Source organism: Pseudonaja textilis, chromosome 4, assembly GCF_049901715.1.
Source record: "Pseudonaja textilis isolate UNSWEBS1 chromosome 4, rPseTex1.2, whole genome shotgun sequence".
Classification (NCBI taxonomy): Eukaryota; Metazoa; Chordata; class Lepidosauria; order Squamata; family Elapidae; genus Pseudonaja; species Pseudonaja textilis.
In genome coordinates, this window is record NC_141993.1 from 67,449,765 (window position 1) to 67,471,814 (window position 22,050).

General features: G+C 36.8%; 1 protein-coding gene across 1 annotated transcript in view; it reads right to left on the minus strand.

The window, feature by feature from the left end:
- Nucleotides 1–22,050, minus strand: part of WWTR1 (WW domain containing transcription regulator 1) — an 89,769-nt gene that overhangs the window by 12,625 nt on the left and 55,094 nt on the right. Inside the window, exons 2-3 of the mRNA XM_026701595.2 lie at nucleotides 16,849–16,985; nucleotides 3,007–3,212 (exon numbers count right to left, since the gene is read on the minus strand). Of these exons, the coding sequence (XP_026557380.1) occupies nucleotides 3,007–3,212; nucleotides 16,849–16,985 (343 nt within the window). The remainder of the gene's footprint in view (nucleotides 1–3,006; nucleotides 3,213–16,848; nucleotides 16,986–22,050) is intronic.

Genomic DNA, 22,050 nt, shown 5'->3' on the forward strand with positions numbered 1-22,050 from the left:
ATTTGAGGACGAGCTACTAAATAAAGATGACAAGCATTTTGTCCAATCCTGATGCACCAAGAAAACATAAACCATTTTCACACAAATCAGGAAAATTACTATTTTCAAAAATCTTATATCTGCAGTACCTATATTCAAACTGAAGTTATTTCAGGCATTTGATGTATACATCTTACAGCAATCTATATTGAGGTTTTTAAAAAAAAAGAAAAATTAAAATAGTATAACTAAGATTTTATAATGATGCATCCATCTCTGCAGCTTGCCTTCTAGATATGTTTGAATTACAAGTATCTGAATTCTCAAGACACTGGGATGAGAATTAAGAGACCAACTTATTTGGAAAATACCATGCTGGGGAAACTGTATTATAATACTGCACAACAGTACACTAAAGGAAGCAGATAGGGATTTTCCCTTGGCAGCCTAATGATATTTAAAATATTAACTGCTATATTGGGCACTTTTATGTTTCATATTAACAATAAGAAATTAATATAAACAGATCTTATTCATAAGGTCCTGTTCCCAATCTGGCCCTTTATCTCTTCCAATGGTGCACCCATCACTTTTGTAATCGAATTACTCGTCATCCTCTTCTCTTTCCTTCCAACTTTCTCAAGACAGGTAGGTCGTCACATAACATCTCAAAATATGGTAATTTGAACCTGATCATTTGTGCTTCAAATGGGAACTCTGGATTTACTTATTCTATAATCCAATTGTTTGTTTCTTAGCTATCCATGGTATTCCCAGGAGTCCTCTCTAGTACTGAAAAGTGTCCATATTCTTTCTATCCTGCTTCTTCGAAGTCCAACTTTGACCCTCTTAGAGTATCACAGGGAAAACCAGTGCCTGCACAATTCTGATCTTTCAGATCAAAGACATGTCAGAGCGTCTTGTTCCTTTACTGTTGATTGTTGATCCTAAAAGATACCACATCAGTATCTTCACTGCCATTTCTAAGACTAGTTGCTAAACATACAGGCACTAGTTTGGTGTTCTTTATATTGAAGTTTAATTCCACTTTTTCTCTGTGTTCTTTGTTTTTATCATTAAATCTTCCAGCTGACTAGATTTTCAAAAATGAAGAGTGGAATTCAGTGCAATACTAGTTATTGAAACACCAGTAACTACTAGTATTGTGCTGAATTCCACTCTTCATTTTTGAAAATTCAATCAGCTGGAAGATTTAATGATGAAAATAAGGAGCACAGAGAAAAAGTGGAATTAAAATTCAGTATAATTTTGATGTTTCGATAACTAGTATATTTTAAAGTAATCCTCATCTTCTTCCAATTCAGACTTTCTTAATATAGATTCAGTGGCAGAATGTAATAATTGAATGGGAACCTCTAAAGCAGAGGTGTCAAACTCAAGGACTGTGGGCCGCATCTGGCCAATTGGGCTATCCTGGAAAAAGTGAAGGACTGGCCTGCAGTGCCTCTGCTGGCACTCCTGGGCTCTGTTTTCACTGGCAGAGAGCCACGCCTACCCTGACCATGCCCACAACTTATTATGCCCACTGGCCCGCCGAGGTCAAACACAATCCTGATGTGGCCTCAATGAAGTCGAGTTTGGCACCCCTGTTCTAAAGTGTATCATTTAAACTATTTTGGTAGGAAAACTTTGTGTTCTTAAAGTATCTGTGAACAAAGACACAACATACTGCAGCCAAATAATATCTAGCTAAATTATTTTATATTCATGTCACATTTCTCAATTTTATTACTGGCTTTTAAGAGAAATGAAAAGTTTTCATTTCTTCAGATAGTACAAGCAATCAAACAATATACAAAAAAAGAGAAAGGAGGAGATTTCAAGGCACAAGCTTTGATATAACGTGCTGGGTTCATTGCATCTTATAACATTTGACTGAGCATTAACAAACCTTTAGAAATGATATGCCAACTGGTGTCATTACACAAATAGAAATCATAATTCATTCTACTGCCAAGAAATGTGAGACTGTATTACTAAATACAGTATAAACAAATGCTACCCTGGAATAGCTGAAGGAGGTTAGATCCAAATCCCAAAAGCAAAATAACACTGTAGGTTTGACAGTTTCTCCCATCCTCCTCTGCTTCAAAAGTTTCACATTCTGAACTTACTTATGTTTAGTCTGAAATCATATCTATCCAGTTCAGTTGGGCTTACTCCCAATTAAAAAACAAAAAAACTATTTTGCTTACCAGCTGCAATCCTTTAAACAATTTGCACTCTAGTTGGTAAATATTCACAGAGTCTTTTTTAAAAATTTCTTTTTGTGACAGACAGGACATACTTTCTTGGGAAAAAGTGTGCATTGATGTGTGTACATATAGAAATCACCTTAAATGTGATTTTAAGATTAGAAGTTGCTTTGATTTAAAAAAAAACCAGAATATTTTAAGGACCAGTTTTCAACTCAGCAACTGTTTTTAACACTGCTGGAAATAAAGTAACTGGCTTATTGTTTCTCTGAGGAAGCTGATGAATATATTGACCAAAGTAGAACCATATAATCATACTTTCATAGTACATTATCAGTAGGGTGGAATATTCCTTTACCCTATGAAAAACATCCTTTGCAATTGTTCACATTTCTTGCTTTGAAGCCAAGTACAGGAAGCACCAGATCTGTTTTGAACAAAGTGAGTCACAATAAAACCTAACCCTTAAAGCCTAAGCAAAAATGCAAAACCCAATGAGAAAAATTTCCAGCCATAGAATAACAATGTGAAGTCTAAAGGTTTCTCTTTGTAGCTGTCTTCAAGAGCTTTCCTCCAGTTCTTGAGAGGGCCAAAAATTGGACAAATGGACTCTCCCCGCATGCAGAAAGATGAAAAACAGATCAAAAGAGTGATAGATCAGGATTTTTCCTGATTGTAAGATTTAGCCATGCATAAAAAGATGCTAATCTTCCAGTATTGGGTGGGGGGAATCCTTACTCAGTGATCTCTTACTTGGATTGCTAGGCAACCTACAGAAAGAAAAAGATACCTTCCCACATTTTTGCAATACCTGACGCATGAGTTCCTCCTGACGCATGCGAATTCTCTCTCTCTCCATTTGGATTCTCTGAAGCCTCAGCTTCTGCTGTTGTTGTTGCTGGGAAGTCAATGCATTTGGCATGTTCAATAAGGCAGCTTGAGGGTTTGGGGGAGGGTGGTTCTGCTGAGATATAGATGTAGTTGGTGTCATCTGTGGCTGGTGCTGGTGATTCATTACTACAGAATAAGCATATTTTTGAAATTATGAGAATACAATTATGCTGTACTTGTCTATTCATGCAATCAAGGTTCCAGTTGTCCTGTAACATTTGTGGAAAAAAATAGCTATCCAAACAACTCCCCATCTATACACACAAATTACAAAAAATGGAGAATGTCCATAGTTAAAAACAAGCAGAAGTTAAAATAATAACAAGCAATACAATTGAACAATTAGCACTTAGATTTATATATCACTTCATAGTGCTATACAGTCCTTTCTAAGCAGTTTACGAAGTCAGCATATTGCCCCCAACAATCTGGGTTCTCATTTTACAGATCTTGGAAGAATGGAAGGCTGAGTCAACCTTGAGCTGGTCAGGATTGAACTCCTGACAGTGAGCAGAATCAGCCTGCAATACTGCATTCTAACCACTGCACCACCACAGCTAAATATTCATTTTTTAAAAGTATTAAAACTCATAATTACACATCATATGCAGATTTTTATAAACAAACACCAAAAAACATCACTGTAGGTGCCTGCTGGATATTTGTGGAGATGTCTTTTTTTAACCATTATGAGTCTATCATGCAATTCCCAGTTTTATCAAGTGATTAGCTGCCATATTTCAGGAGATTAAAATACTTTTCAGAAGTTACCTTTCTTTTACATAAGTAAGCACAGAAACCATCTTGTGTATTATTCTGTTCAACAGATTTAATTCTCTTTGTAGTCCTAAAAACATACTGGTAGTATATATAGGGCCATACACATTTTGAAAATCATTATAAATAGTATCTCAAGGAAAGGCTGAACATATTTGTTAATGCAGTTTGTTCTTCTTAGGTTTCTACACAAGCCTGAAAGAAAGTTGTAGCTTCTTTAAGAGTTGCATTATGATCTACTTCCGTGGTATCTTTTTTCAAGCTTGCATGGATGACTGAACAAGGACATGAGCCCAAATAGTTCCTCTGAATTATTTTTGAAGCGTACATAGCACAAATAGTACCTATTCTCTCTGTTCAGGCTGTAAAATTTTTAAAATCCAAAGCTTAGCTGGCAGCACAGAGCAAAGCAAAATGCATACCAATAGTGACTTTGTGAGTTCACTAATTTACAAAAAAAGATTGGAACTTTGATATTTATCATAGGTTTTAGGTTTGTAACTTTTTTTTAATTCAGGAGGAACAACATAGGGGTATGATTTATTTAACAACGTTCTCCCATCTGCATCCCTTTTATAGAATGAGAAATAGCACTAATGTAATCTTGGTTGCACTTTGTGCTGACCTGTACTGTGCTCAGGAGAAGAAGATAGTGTCCTGGTGTTGATTTTTCAGCGACATTCAAAAACACTGACTGTGGTATTATTCCAGACCAACTCGGGATTGAGAGTACGTGGCATGGTGTTGCCATAGTTCTCCCACTTTCTGCAGGATTAGATGCAGTCAGTATGGTGCGTCAAAAGATGGGTGCCTGCTTTGAGAGGTGCCCCAGAGCTCTATTCTCTCTCCATTTTTGTGTCTCCATTTTTGTTTAACATCTACATGAAGAAACTGGATGAAATCATCGTCGGCACAGAGACAAGTATCATCAGCATGCTAATGATGTTCAGTTGTACAGTTCTTAGGAAAGAAAGGGTTTGTTACTCCAAGCCTGGTCTATGTAAGAGGTTTTTTTAATACTCAGTTCAGTATGCTGCCTAGAGTCATAAATTGTTGGTGGGCAGCTTTATATATCCTATAAATAACAAACAAATAATCTTAGGCCATGGCTGTGGTCACTAAATCAATATGCAAGTCACATTGCATTCTTTCTTCCTCTCCTTTCTCAGGGTCAGAAGTGTTCAGAATCTTTCCCTTTTTCTCTTACCAAATGGGCAGGCATTCCTATAGCCTATGGAATTCATGTACCCCTCCCAGGGCTTTTCTTGAAAAAGTGTAAATCAGCAAACCACAGAAAAACTAAGGTGACTTCTGATTTTGAGCACAAAATAAAACACGATACAACTGGTGCACAAGCCGTTGGGAAGATATGAGCCATGTTTGAAAAAGAAAAAGAAAAAAGAAAATCTACCCCAATATATTTCTTTCATATCACAATGTCTTTGCCCTGTTCATTGGAATCTTTGGGAAAAGAAAAAAAAACGCTAGAAACTATGGCTCCCTCTTTCCTTAGCACACGGATACAAATGTTGGCCACTTCAGGGGCATCACTGACCTATGAACAGTTGGTTGAGGGTTACATTGCAAAAAAAAAAAAGAGAGAGAGAGAGAGAGGGAGGGAGGGAGAGAGAGAGAGAGAGAGAGAGAGAGAGAGACTAGGGCCACAAATGGCAAAATCATTCGAGAAAAATATAATGCAGTTGAGCAGAAAGAAGAGTTTTATATTGTATTTAAATCAAATGACTGAAACCCTCTTAATGACTCTTAATGTGTAGTCTTGTTTGTTTTGGGGTGTCTGGTTACACTGATAGTGTCGCAACTCATAGCTGCTTTTTCAGGTTGATTATCAGTTAACCATATCACTCCTGTTGTGATAGACATTGCCTGAACATGGCTTTTGAATCAACTACAATAGTAAATGGACTTTAGATCTTGAAAATGTTCCTCAAGATCTTTAGGAGTTCCTCTAAAAATTCATTGGCATACTGAGTGGTTGAATATGCTAAATGTGCTGGGAAATAGCTCGATTTACTACTCTTTAGCTCCTCTTGCCACATATCCTTCAGTGAGACAGACAGACAGACAGACAGACAGACACACACACACACATCATATATATAACTGAAGGAAACCCAGATTGGTGTGCTGCATAAAGTAGTCGGAAATGACAGCATGGATTGACTTTGTTATCTGGGGAAATCGGTAATTCATCTTTCAGCTCGTGTGTGTGTGTGTGTGTGTGTGTGTGTGTGTGTACACATATGTATGTACGTGTACTGGAACATCTGTTCTCATCTCAGTCAATAAACATCACAGCAACACTATATATCAGATCATCATGCAACTATCCGGTTCCTCCAGTATGTTCCAATACTCCTCTTTTATAAAGTTAACATTTTCACTGTCAAGTTGAAGCAAGGTGATTGTACATAAAGGTGTAATGGAATGCTATTGAGTGTGACATACCAATTTTGAGAAATTCTATTTTTTCTTCAGTAATGCCACAAATCTCTCCATAAATCCAATTGTAGCAGAAGTACCATCAGTAGTCCAGTTTATCCTTTGATAGGGCAGCAGTATCAATTGCTGAGAACATTTTGACAAAAATATCTTCACCTCTGCTTTTGACATGATGTACTGCTTGCAGAGACAGCACATCTTCTCTTATCTAAAACTGAGGTGTGACTCCTCGCACATATTGTTAGTTGAGCAATGCCACTTAGGACTACAATCTGATCTACAGTAAAGGGAATAGAAAACAATCTATGCAGTTACCCTCAGAGACTGTGAAATCTCAACAGCCATGTCAGCAATGTGATGGGCCTTCCCTAATAGCTTATCATTTTGCTGGAATAAGACTGTGGCTTAATACCAAGACAGCCAGTTTCAAAACAAGCCAAATGGCTTTCAAAGCCCTCATCCCACCCAGAATTAGATAGAAGCAATTTTATATCCATGTGTAACAGATGGAGTCAATTTAGGAAATATTTTCTGAATTGTGCTATCCCCGGCCACCACTTTGCAAATGAAACAGAAGTCAGCATTCAATTTCTCTCTTCAAAAATAAGTTAAATTGTAAGCCATGAAGTCCAAGTTTATGCACTACACCACAGATAACATTTTAAACATTACTGACAGTGTTTGGAGGACATTATGGCCTTATATACACAAATAGCTTTCTGTGTTAACTAAGAATATCCACAAATGGAGAATTAATCTCCCATGTGCTTGCCCCAAAATAGTTCAGTAATAATATCTTAATTTCATACAAGCTGAATGTAACATTCTGCTGCACTAGTCTAAATTTTCTCAAATTCCTACCCCTTCTCACTGCATATTCCTAGATAGCCCATATTCCATTGGACTTCAAAGCCTGGATCTCACCTTGGGCATGAAGATCTCTCACGCTGTCTTGTGGTGGATCTGACAGAGCTGGTAACTGAATGACTGACAGAGCTGGTAAGTGAAGCACTGTATTCTCTGGTAAATACAACATCTGAGCCCCCATGTGATTCGAGAGTGGTGATAAGCAGATACCTTGCTATTAAGGATTACCAACCTCTGGCTGCAGAATTTAAGCCAGGCCCCAGAATGTCTATTGAGATTCTCAGTCATTCAGGTCATGGTTGTTTCAGAGGTGCTTTTTCAAAAGGAAACTGGACTTTTTTTGTTTATCCTTGAAGATGTTTCAATTCTCTTGCACCGTTAATTTCAGGAATATTTGAAAAGCTTGGGATTTTCAACCAAAACAATATACACTCACACTTTAAACCTCCAAAATACACTAAGGCAAAAGCTTGTCCACCCCAGGGATAAAACACCCAGACACAAACTGAGCAATTTGATATACGCAGTACAATGCAGTTAGATATGTGCAGATCTGTACATGGCAGAAACAAAACAACCACTTCAGAAACACGTGGCACAACATAGGAAGACATACCCATCAGGACAAGAATTAGCAGTCCATCTGCACTTGAAAGACAAAGGTTATTCTGTCAAAATCGAAGACACAAATTCCATATTCTGGACAGAGATGACCAATTTGAAAGAGGGGTCAGAGAGTCCATCCACATTAAAACTGAACAGCCCTCTTTCAACAGAGTGGGAGGGATAGGACATCATTTATCTCCTGCTTACAACACACTCCTTTCAGCAGTTCCAAGAAGGTTCCACACCCATTTGCACTATACCCTGAGGGTATAGATAGATAAACTTCAAAGTAGCCCCAACAACTCCCCAAAAGAGTGCTAACAACCGGATGACTGCGAGGAGTATAAATCCTTCCATTTAGTCCAAACTGAAGAAACTTCAGGGAAACATCTTCAAAGAAAAAGAAAGTCCAGTTACCTTTTGAAAAAGCAGTTTTAGACAGGTCCCAGAACGTTACCTGTTAATTTTTTATGACAGTGGGGAAATTATTAAATATGTAGGATATATGTTTCATATTAGTTTTATTAATTAAATTAATATAAATTAAACTTGCTCTGAAATTTAATTAAATAAAAATTCATTTTTGGCCCCGCCTACCTAGTTTTTGGTTCATGACCCCTGATATGAAGGTGTGGATTTCTGATCACTATGGCTGAAGACTTTGCAAATAGCAAAGGTAAAGGCCAGGGTAACTTTTTGGGGGAAGTGGAACTCACAAATCAAAATTAGACAATGCCCACGTAAGCAACTCAAATGCATGGGTTAACAGGTTGGAGAATAAGAAAAGGAATGGAAATATAGCAATATATCATGAAGGGGCACAGGTGGTTTATTTACTATTGTTGGAAAAACCACAGGAAACTTTGTGTCCTTTTATTTCATGTTTCAACAGTAGTAGGAGAGTAATACATTCAAAGCAAGAAACCTAATCTTTGCTTTCATTAACAGCAAAAGGAAGAAAAATTCACAGCTGGCTTTTTGCAAACTTTTTCCCCTAGGAAATCTGTCTATACCATTTAAACAAAGAGTGCCTTTTCCTCCACAAACGGCCACTGTTTTTGGCTTTGTGCTGCAGTAAATGGAAATCAGGCCATCTGTGAATACTGTAATGATATGAATATCCGAATCATATACTTTCAGAACCGCTGTTACATTATACTAATTATTTTTCAGCAATGTCAGCATTTCTTTAAAGTTCCTATTTCTTATATCATTGATATTAATTACACCAATTGTAGTTTTTTTTTTCCTCCTCTCCTCATAATTTAGAAAGGTTTAATTTAACTTGAAATTTCTTTTTCAGCTGAGCGGAAATAAATAGAAAGCCCCAATATAGGATGGAAAGCATACAGTAGTGCAGCAACATTCGTGCAAGGAAAATATAAGAATAACAGAATGTTAAGAGATCTTGGAAGTCTTCTAGTTCAACCCTGCTCAAACAGGAAACCCTATACCATTTCAGACAAATGGTTGTCCAATCTTTTCTTAAAAACCTTCAGTGATCGAGCACCCACAAGTTCTTGGTTCTAACTGTTAGGAAATTTTTCCTTAGTTCTAGGTTGGCTCTCACCTTAATTAGTTTCCATCAGCACTTCTTGTCCTGCCTTCTGGTGCTTTGGGGAATAAGTTGACCCCCTCCTTTGTGGCTCCTCTGTTGTGTGTGATAAATGTCTGCTAGATTTCTCTCTCTATTTGTGGTTCGTATATTCAGTTTAAAAAATAACTGTGGGGAAGAGGTGTCCATGGGGTAAGTGCTGGTCCAAGAAGTATATACGGCTTATAAAAAAGAAGCTAAGATGAAGTTGGGTTGTTCCAGCCACCATGTTGGCTTTTTGACATCTGCATATATGCCTTGCTGAGCAGGCTATAAACATTTTACATACATACATACATACATACATACATGAACTATCATACTGGGAAATATGTTGATGTAAAAACTGAAGGAGAAAGGAATTTCTGGAGGAATTGCCCCATGCTTTGGCGGGGGAATGTAAAGGACTATAAAACCAAACCTGCATCACATCTATTTACGGCTTAATATTCTAGTTTTTATGTGCATCTTGCTTAAAAACGGCAGTAAATCTTATAATAGCTTCTTAGGGGAATTCTGGGAGTCATGTCTCTGGGTCCTCAGATTGCTCCAAAATCTAATCTTAGTATAATCTGTTAGTGAAAGGGAGGGGAATACATTCACTATTATTCAAGAATCTAACAGAAAACAGTGTCTTACCTGTTACAAAAGAATTCAGTATAATTCTGGTGATCTCCAGATTTATTGAAATCTATAATTCCCACCCAGCTGAAGTCCAACAAATCTGAAAATTATCAGACTGGGGTCCCTTGTCTCAGAACAGAGTGGTTTGTATTTTTCCTTTAAATATTTCATTTGCCACTATTACAAAAGCCTTCACTATCTGTTGCAATTTGTTTTTCTGACTCATATTTTTTTAAATTGTCTACAGGCTAGGACAGCACAAGATTTTCCTTAACATGCTTCTAAGTGGGAAGATACCAACGAGTATAATGAGGCAAAGACACTGATAAATTATAATAGTTTACTGAAGGAATAAATTCTGAATTATGGTTTTGTTATGCTTTTGATATCCTGCAACTTACAGCACTGAGCAGCTTTAAGAATACTTGTATAAACTCTGGAAACTGTAGTTCAATACTGGGATAGCAGTGAGCTGTTAAAACTCCAGTAGGTTTTATTAGGATCTCTAGTCAGTTGTGAACTAGTCCCTATTTATATATTTCATCCCACTCCAGTTTGTTGCAAACTTGAGAGCATCAAGTGTCATGCAAAGCAGTCTGATGAAAAACATATGTTTGCAGAGATAGGAAGAAAATCCAGCCACATTACACTTCTGACTTAGTCATGGCATTATGAAAGGGAGGGGGGAGCTGTCTCCCTCTCTTCTCTTTCTCTTTGCTCTTGCCAACAAAGAACTGCCTGTTTCACTTATTTCCCAGAAACAGCATTAGTCTTCCAACAAGGTCAGCAAAAATACTGCTTTCCAGTTGAGAGTACAGAGTGGTCCAAAAATCTGTAAAGTATTAAATTAAAAACCCTGCACTGTCCTAAGTCAGTAGAAAACTTTCTGTTCAGGTTTGAAAAGAATGATAAAAGAAATCACAAAGAACGAATTCCCACCTTGATCTTGGATCATTAAAATTTAACAACACTTCTGGGCCTTTCTGCTTAGATCCTGGGAGAAACCCACACACACAGTTAGTAAAGATATGTAATGCCAGCTCCTTAAATTTTCACAAAATACTTCTGACTGCATGGCACCATATATAAGTTGGTCAGGAGGCCACGAAACAGAAAGAGGGAAGGAGGGAGGATGAGAGGCAGGGAGTAATGGAGCCAAGCTATTTTAGTCAGTGACCCTTCTGCAGTTCACCTGCTTCCTGCTTATGATAAATTGAGGTCTGACAGAACAATCTTACACATGGCTACTCAAATAGACAGAACCACTTGTGGATAAGCCGTATACTTATATCTTCTCTTTTGTCAATTATATTTGCTTCTCCAAAAAAATTACAATATTATTTCAAATTCCATCCAGCACCTGTCTATTAATTTTAGGGTACTGAATAATGCAGTACAATTTGAAACAGAAAGAGCTTTTGCAATCCAGTTTCACTGAGGGGATACCTCCTCTCCAAAGGCTGTAGCAAATATCACCTCTGACCTTGGTGATATTGACCTTTGACATGTGACATATACATCAGAGTCAGAACATCACCAGCTTGTACAGGTGAAACTCGAAAAATTAGAATATCATGCAAAAGTTCATTTATTTCAGTAATGCAACTTAAAAGGTGAAACTAATATATGAGATAGACTCATTACATGCAAAGCAAGATCGTTCAAGCCGTGATTTGTCATAATTGTGATGATTATTGCTTACAACTCATGAAAACCCCAAATCCACAATCTCAGAAAATTAGAATATTACATACAATCAATAAAACAAGGATTGTACATAGAACAATATCGGACCTCTGAAAAGTACAAGCATGTATATGTACTCAGTACTTGGTTTGGGCTCCTTTTGCAGCAGTTACTGCCTCAATGCGGCATGGCATGGAAGCTATCAGTCTGTGGCACTGCTGAGGTGTTATGGAAGACCAGAATGCTTCAATAGCAGCCTTCAGCTTTTCTGCATTGTTCGGTCTTATGTCTCTCATCTTTCTCTTGGCAATGCCCCAAAGATTCTCTATGGAGTTCAGGTCAGGCGAGTTTGCTGGACAATCAAGCACTCCCACGGTCATTGAACCAGGTTTTGCTGCTTTTGGCAGTGTGGGCAGGTGCCAAGTCCTGCTGGAAAATGAAGTCAGTATCCCCATAAAGCTTGTCTGCGGAAGGAAGCATGAAGTGCTCCAAAATCTCCTGGTAGACTTAATGAAGTATAGTGGACCAACACCAGCAGATGACATGGCTCCCCAAATCAACACAGACTGTGGAAACTTTACACTGTACTTCAAGCATCTTGCAATGCGTGCCTCTCCATTCTTCCTCCAGACTCTGGATCCTTGGTTTCCAAATGAGACGCAAAAGTTGCTCTCATCAGAAAAGAGGACTTTGGACCACTGAGCAACAGACCAGTTCTGTTTTTCTTTAGCCCAGGTAAGACGCTTCTGACATTGTTTGTTGTTCAGGAGTGGCTTGACAAGAGGAATACAACATTTGAAGCCCATGTCCAGGATCCGTCTGTGTGTGGTGGCTCTTGATGCATTGACTCCAGCTTCAGTCCACTCGTGAAAGTGTCCAACACTTTTGAATGGCCTTTTCCTGATAATCCTTCCAGGCTGAGGTCATCCCTGCTGCTTGTGCACCTTTTTCTTCCACACTTTTGCCTTCCACATAACTTTCTATTAATATGCTTTGATACAGCACTTTGGGAACATCCAACTTCATTTGCAATTACCTTTTGAGGCTATCCCTCCTTATGGAGGGGGGTCAATGATGGTTTTCTACACAATTGTCAGGTCAGCGGTCCTTCCCATGATTATGATTCCTACTGAACCAGACTGAGAGGCCATTTAAGGGCTCAGGAACCCTTTGCAGGTGTTATGGCTTAATGAGCTGATTAGAGTGGGACACTTTGAGCCTAGAATATTGAAGTTTTTCACAAAATTCTAATTTTCTGAGATTGTGGCTTTGGGGTTTTCATGAACTGTAAGCCATGATCATCTCAATTATGACACATCACGGCTTGAACTATCTTGCTTTGCATGTAATGAGTCTATCTGATATATTAGTTTCACCTTTTAAGTTGCATTACTGAAATAAATGAACTTTTGCACGATATTCTAATTTTTTGAGTTTCACCTGTATACCTAATAATATAGTAGGGTAAAAAAGTTGATTTTTTTATTGTTGCACAGGTTTTATTTATGGGGTTTCTTATGGAAGGAAGTAAAAAAAAAAACAGACACACAAGCCCAAATGTCCCAGTGCAACCTTTACAACATACATAAACAAGAAAAGGCAAAAATAACCCACCCATCCCCCATTTTTAAAAAGGGAGCTGATTAATGGGACCTTTCTCTGAGTACCTGTACATTAAGTAGCCATTTGACTGTAATTTACATAGGTGTGTCAGGTCTCTTTCTCCTGCCAAGAAATAATGGCCCAGAGCCTCGGTTTGACTATGTGGGTGGAAGGCAGAGGAGAAGATATTTTAATGAAGAGAGAAGTCAAAAGATTGGCAACTTAGGCCTAAATGTGGACTCCCAAGCTGAGTTTTCAAGTCAACAGCAATCTGTTCTCTTCTTTTTCTTGATTCTTCTTATCTGGCATCAAGTTTGAACATCAGACAAGTTTCTCCATTTGCCTCTTGTCAATCACAGTCCAGCAAAGATGGATGAGGCCTACAGCTTCTCCAGTCAAGCAGCAGAAAGGATCCCAAGAAGGAGATAACACAGGAATCCCTTTTCAATGGCACTGAAGATGATCATGTCTTAATGTTCCTGCCAGATTGCCTCCCAGTTGGCAGAAACGGTAAAGTAGCAGAAGCGGGCACATTCTGATGTCAAGAACAAGACAACCAGTACAACTGGAAGAACAGTACAAACATTTTGTCCTCCTGTGCCTGGAAGCTTACAAATGTAGATCTTTTAGAGTTGGAAAGAAGCAAAATTCTACCAGGTCTATCATTTCCAGATTTCTTTCTTCAGCTATATTGTACTCTTTGCTCAGCATACTTCAGGACCAACTGCTGCGCTGGTTAGAGAAGATGTTAACTCTACAACAGTTTATCTGGAGATCATCTGGTTTGGAAAAAAATATTTTAAACAAGGTCAGGCAGCTTTCTGGTGGACAGTATCTCTTTCTCTTAGCCTTTTTGTGGAGGAGCTGAAAGCTTACAAACATGCAAAGGAGCCTCTTTAAAATTAATTTGTTGAAAAGTATACTAATGAAAATTACCTATTTTGCCTCCAGATTTTGTGATGTGATTTGTGGAGGCACTAGGGACAGCAAATTTGGGGCTGCAGGTAACATGCAGGTTGCACAGTTGTTCCAAAAGATTGGAACCTTCCCTAGTAGCCAGATTCAATTATTATTTTGAAATTATTTACAAAGATGTACCTAGAACAAAAGAATTCATTTTCATTTCAATAACTCTCTTTTTCTGGCTATATTACAGTCCTTGTGTAGTAAAGCTGCTAACTCTTGAACAGACAGTTGAGAAATGTACAGTGCATAACGAAATTTACGCCGCTCAGATTAATATCACTCCAAAAGGAAACGTGGGGAAGAAATGAAGGTAGAGAAAAAAAAAACCCACAATCTTCTACCTAGAACATTTTCCATTGCTTCTAAAGACTACTTGTTATAAACAGCTCTATGGGGAAAATCTTGACTTACGTTTCTGTATTTTTATTTCATTAATGCACTTTGATACTGCACACCAGCCATTTTGGGAATATCTGTATTGCTAAAAGTAGTACAATGGTAGTAATTCTAACAGTGCATCACAAAAGAGAAAGTTTCAAAGCAACTTCACAATCCAATGCAAAGTAGTCCTAACACTTCTGGCAAAGGTAATGGGACTATTTAAGAAAAGGACAAAAATACAAAAGGAAAGAACATTTCAATTAAAAGGATAAGAAAGAAGGATAGAACCTTAGTTTACTTTGGTGTTTTATCCAAGAGAGTATTTTTCCTAATGTTCCTTTTGGAAGAACAATCATATATGGATCTACTTTAAGGAAACAAATTTACCCCAAAGGGGTACATTTTGGTGCTAAAAATCCCTTCATTCTGCTTCTACATTAACCTTACCTACTTCTGTATGTAATTTCTCATCAACCTGAAGAAACTCGTATTACATAGACATAGAGAACACTGTAAATGTACTATGGTAGACACATGATATACAGTATGTCTCCATCCATGAAAAATAACTTGGAAATAATCACCACTTGGTCAATGTCCCAAAGGTGCTTTTCCAAAATGCACCTGGACTGTTTTTTTCCTTGAGGAAGAAGAACAAAATGTTTTGTTCTTCTTCCTCAAGGAAAAAACAGTCCAGTTGCTTTTTCAGAAAGCACCTTTGAGACAACTATGACTTAGATGACTGAGGATCTCCACAGAGACTTGATCAAGGATGAGCTCCTTCTCTTTTCTCTTAAAAATCCAAATATGAAAGGGATCTTTTCCAGACTGTAGCTATCCGCATTATTTCCAAAACCGATAGCAACATTTTCTTAGTGTAGCAGACTCCATGACCTTTAAAAGGTTAGGAATAACTGATTTATCTGCAAAACAAGCTCAAGCATTTCATTTGGTTTCTGGTGTATTCTTTTCTTATATTGCAAATAACCAGAATCAGAACAACTGAATTGTTTATTACAGTGTTTGGAAAGTTCCCTTTGGAATACTAAAACCTAAATCTTGTAGTTTAGAATCTATTCCTTCTGTCTAACCATATTAGGAGTAAGAAACAACTATCCTAGACCTAACATAAACACTCCAAATATTGATATAGATTGTTACATCGCATGCACAAGTTGAAGATTTTTTCAACCAATAAAGCAGGAATAGGGGAATCTATGATCTTCCAAATCTGACTGAAGCATACCTGCTAGTATTGCCATTGATGGGAATTGTTGCTATACAATTAAAATAAAATAAAATTAGTGTGGCATTGTAGCAGTATACCAGAAAGATCAGAAACAAAATAGATGGAAGAACCAGAATTTCAATTTATTTCTCGTGTTGTCTAGGAAAATGTTGGTTCAGTAGGTATGGTTTCTGATGATTGGTCTACAAAAACCCTAAATTTTAACCTTCAAATTTGAACCAAAAACATTCTTTTTCCTTTGGCTACATAAAGGTGCTAAATGTCTGGGACTAACATGTGCTATCAAAGTTCGGGAAAATATAATTTGCAATTAGGAACTCAGACTCACAAAAAGAAAAAAAATCTTAATTTAGAACATGTAACAGGATTCAGAGCAAATCCATAGTATTGTCAGTTATGGCTGGGGAAAGACTCCTTGCAAAAAAATTTATTCATTGCCAATCTTCACAAATATATGAGATAAGTAAAGAAATAATCAAACTCAGTAAAAGGCACCCATTATATTTAAATACACATTCCCTTTTTTCTTTCCTTGTCTTTCCTTATCAATTTTAATCACAATTTATTATTAAAATTATAACACTGGTAGATATTAATTACTTCCACAGATCTGAGGAGAAGGGCAGTTAAATTAGGAAATATAAAAAAAACCACAAGACATTCCCAGATGAGATACAAGTGAAACAGATGTTCACAAAATTTCCTTAACAAAAAGTCTATTTGATACAGTTAAATGAACAAAAACTTGCTAGGCCCAAAAGATTTCCACAGGGATCTTGGATATTCATCAAGAAGCTTCTGTATTTTCCAACTCATTCTAATTGTTGGACTTAGTCCCTAAAGTTTATTCATCATTATGCAGAGTCAACCAATTATATTGTTTGTCAATAAAAGAGATTAGAAGGAGGTCACAATTATTTGGAACTCTTGTTCCTTTTCCTATTACTCACCAAGGTTGGGTTGCGACATGGCCATTGAACGTTGTGATACTGGGGTGGAAGTGGTTGAAGGATGATGGCTCATGTGATTTAATGGCTGGGTCATAGTCTTTCGAGGATCTTGCCAAGTTGTAATTTTCTCTATGTGGCTACAAAAGAGAAAGTTCTGAGTTATTAAGATTATTCCAATACTAATTTTAATTACAAGTTTCTCATTTTTTTATGCTATATATTAGTCTGTTTCCCTACTTTTGGTTGGCATCATAATATTAATACATATAAGTATCCAAAACTGCTATCAGTTCACTCTTCTGTCATATTATTTTATTACCATCACAGACCTGATAAAATATCTGTTTTTGAGATGAATAAACAATATGCTAAATTAAGCATTTATCTATAAAGCTATTTTCCAAAGAACCCATCAATCTGTCTATTGAAATTACTCAGCTACATTTGAACATCTCTGTATTATTGGATGTAGTCTTGCAAACCAAGATAGGAATATGCAAACTCTGGAAAAATTTCAAGGGCAAAGTTCTTGAGACATCTGAGAATTCTTGAATCTTGCAAAAGTTAATTTTCTATTTACCTAAAAGTACTAACCCTTATTGCATTAATTACTAGTCTTCATACAGCCTGAAATGTCTTCATTATTTTATTATTTTCTCATCTTCCAAATCCTTTTCTTTAGAATATCCTGCCTCCAAATATGTAGATATCCCTTGAACTTGTTTTTTACATTATTTTCCTATAGTAGAGCCAATGAATTCTATAGTGGGGTAGTTGTTCAACTCATTCCAGAAGTAGCTCTAACTCTGATGGTAATTCCTCTCAGAAAAGATGGCTCCATTTCTGATTCAAATCAGCCTTCAAACTTGGGTGCACATATAGGTAGCTACTTGTAACAGCTAGCTTCAGTTACACACCTGGAGATTTAGCAAGGCCTTCTTTCTATGTTAGTACCCTGAGGAGCTTCTACCAATTACATACATGATTTCATATAGATAAGTAAAAAGAAATAAACCATACCAACATCAATATCAGTCTTGCAAGGTAGTGCATACAAGTAGTACACCCAGAAGAACGAGCTTTGTTTTATTCTAAGGTACATTAATAGAATCTTGCAAGAGTGAAAATACATTTGTCCTCCCATTGCCTTTACAGCCCAAGAAACTAAGAAGGGTCCCTCTTGAAATGTTCACTATATCCACATGCCTCTGCAGGCAATGGCCACTTATCTGACTCTTCTCCCTCCCTGTCTTCCAAAGTAGAATTACTTCATCTGGCTGTGCTCTCTGTCCGAAGTACTTCATAAACCTGGCATTCAAGTTGGTATGATTTTGTTTCGTAGTAACAGCAGTAAGCAGTAAAGTACTATAGGTAGTCCTCGACTTATGACCACAATTGAGTCCAACATTCAACACATCTGCTAAGTGAATTTTGCCTGATTTTACGATCTTTCTTTTCACAGTTGTTATGTGAATCACTACAGCTTTTAAGTTAGTAACACCGTTGTTAAGTGAATCTGGCTTCCCCATTGACTTTGCTTGTCAAAATTTCATAAAAGGTGACCACATGAGCCCAGGACACTGTAACAGTCATAAATATGAGTCAATTGCCAAGCACCTGAATTTTGATGATGTGACCCTAGGATGTTGCAATGGCTTAAGTGTGAAAACCATCATAAGTCCCAATGATCATAAGTCCCTTTTTTCAGTGCTATTGTGACTTTGAACACTCACTAAATGAACTGCTGTAAGTTGAGGATTACCTGTAAAGAAAATGGCTCCTAGCATAAAATTAGGCTTTCCCCAGGATATTACAAAACTACAGAAATTCCTAAGTCCGGCTCCTGCAGAAAATTTAACATTGGACATACCATACGGTATGATAAATAAGGCACCGTGCCCAGGGATGGGATTCTACAGGTTCACACCTATTCTCTAGAACCGGTTGTTAACATTCTAAGCAGTTCAGAGAACTGGTTGTTAGAAGAAATTACTGGCCTAATCCTGTAAGGAAGGCAGGAAGGAAACATTTTGGTGTTGCTTACAGAAACTGCCTCTCCGTTAACCCTTATTATATTCTTGGCAGGACTAGACTTCCTGTCTCAGGAACTTCTCTGGAGTTTTTTTTCCGTCTTTGCTGGTACTTTGATTGTGTGGAGTGACCATTCAAAGTTACAATGGCACTGAAAAAAGTGACTTATGGCCGTTTTCATACTTACAACTATGGCAGCATCCCCACAGTCATGAGAGGCCAGGCGAGGAGATGCGTGCCTCGATGTGAGTAATGTTGAGTTGCCCACGCCCAGCCAGTCACATGACCACCAAGCCATGCCCACCAACTAAACCACGCTCAAAGAACTGGTTGTTAAAAAATTTGAATCCCACCCCTGACTGTGCCCCTAATAACATATGAAGGCTATCTTCAATTTCAGTTACCTCTTGTATCTATTATTAATTTTTATCTTTCTCAAGTGGGCTTAATTTGAGTTTTCCTTCCTTCTAGTTAAGCATTCCAGAATTGGAGGTGGAGCTATCTCCTCCCACCACAAGTACCATAAGAATCTTCTAGCTCTGCCTATTGTTTAATATGAAGGGAGAGATCAGAATGCCCTGTATCTACTCAAGAAAAAAGACATCCATGACAAATTCATTGTATTGTTCTTCATATTTTCTCTCTCTGTTTCTTTGTTTGTTTTCTTCATCATTTTACATTTGTATGCTTTCAGGCATCAACTGGATATTTTTTCTAAAAGCACAAAGAAGGTTTTTAATTTTTTCTTATGAAAAATAATAATAATAATGATAATAATAAAGGTAGCAATCAAATAAATAAAATAATAAAAAATGAAGTGGCACAGATTCTGATGTAACTTTTAAAAACTCTGCACATTTAGCTTCACCTTTATCCCAGATTTTCAACTCTGCAGCTCAAAGCCACTTTCAATTTTTCTGAATCACTTGCCCTTCCTTTCATCTAGTGAGTCATTTCCTGGCTGGAAGGTTTCTCTCAATTCTAGTTTTGCTTTCCAGCACTTGTTTCTCTTCTATACTATTTAAACATTTTCCCTCTTCTTTTCAACTCTGTACTGTCTAAACATCTAAGTTCTTTTGTTTTTCTATAAACAAAATAATGAAATATATTTGATGCCTCTACATATGTTGGATATCATCTCACATAATTTTTCAGGATATTTAGGAAGCTATTCATAAGAAAAAAGAATGTATCTGAGCATCTAAGCACTTACTTTATTTTATATTAAAATAAAATATATTATATATCAATATTAGTATTAATATTTCTAAAAACTGACTGTTCTTTCTTAACGAAAAAATCTTGAAAGTTGACCCATTTTCCCAGTTTGTCCTTTCAGTATATGTATTTCAGTTTAAGTTTTAAAAATAGACACAGTTTTAAATCACTCCTACCGCCTGTAATAATAAATATACCTAGCAGTTTTGTACATCTGTCCTATCAGTTCCGCAACTTTATGCATGTTGTAGTTACATTATTTGCATTTTAAGCAGCATAAATTCTATGTGGCATAGAAGTTTTCACTGATATACATATCCTATTTAAATAATATAATTTACTAAGCTGGAAGTGATTAAAAATGTTGAAACAAATTGTTTCAGCAAATTTCAAATAGAAATAAACTGAAATGCAAACAGAAGACTAGATATTGAAATTGGACAATAAGGTTTCTTTAATGGAAAGACAAATTAATGATCAAATAATAATCCTAATCTATCAGTAAAAGAATAATATTTATATGAAATCCCAATCATTCTTGATAATAAATTCTTGATTGTGAAAAAGTCTAATGTCACATGGGGCAGTTAGACATAATTATGGCTTCTATTGTTAGTTGATAAAAAGGTATCAAAATACATTTATTGTGGCATAAGTAATACAATACTTATGAGTATTGCCATCTAAAGAAATGAGAACTTAAATATAAGAAAGTCAAAAGAAATATGGAAAAGTGTGTTTTTTTCTTTGTGGAAAAAAATACTAACAAAAATTAAACCACCTTAGAATCTAATTCATATACCATACTACTATATGCATCACTGCTTTTTTTGTCTAAGCCATATTTAGCTGAATTTGTATGTCCTGAAAGGTATGATTTACAAATCATAGGATTCATTTATGTGGTAATCTCAAACCAGACAACATATATTATGCCATAGTGAAACATGTGAATCCAGCCCATGGATTACCTTCAAGTTCCATTTAAAAAATTTTGTCACAGTAAAATCAATACTAAAATGAACTTCACATTGATATCAGTGGAAATTCAACTAATTCAACTAATGTAACTGCATATAATCCAATATGGTCTATTTTCAATGTACAAACAAAGCAATGATTTCTTCTAAGAAATGGCAATGACAACAAATGAAGTTGTTTATTTTAATAAGTCTGCTACTGAAATAGGCACCTATTGTTTCCAATCATGCTCTATTCTCCCTCCTGTTACTGGCATGCTGTAAATATCACAGTGCCAAGTGTTATCTACTCTTTTGGGAAACACATTTGTCGCAACACTCCCTGCTGCAGCAGTTGCTTTCTTGTTCACCAAATTAGAATGAAGGGAACTGCAGAGCCTGGTTTTCCCCTTGTTTGTTTTGTCAGTCAATTCTCCATCCCTTTCAAATGTAGCCTCAGAGGTGCCCTGCTCTAAAGGGAGAGTCCTGCCATCTGCTTCTTGTCCTTTCATATAACTATGAGCTTGATAACAACTATCTCCAAAACAAAAAGGCCCTAAAGTACCTTCTCTTGAAGTGGAGCTGAAGTGCAAGGAAACTACAATCCTATGAACATGGGAGGTGCATTTCTGCTTTTTTTGAAAGGAGAGATAAACTGGAAAGAAGGAGCTCACAACATCGTCTAGATTTTCATGCAGATCAAAGACAAAAAAAAAGTGAAACGAGGCTGGGCAGGTTGAGCCCAAGACATTATAGCATTTGAGAAGACTGGAGACTGTATTGTACTCTCCTTTGATTGTGTTGTGTGCCTATTTAACAATAGAGTTATCTCTATGCCACCCTAAACTCTTTCTTAAGTCAGGTGAAACCTTTTGGTAGAGGCTTGAGGTGAAACCTTTGGTGGCTGAGGGGAATATTTAACCTTTCAAAAGAGCCCAGGGCAACAGAGATGGGTGGTGATATAAATGGAAGGGGCTGGAACTTTTTTTTTTTT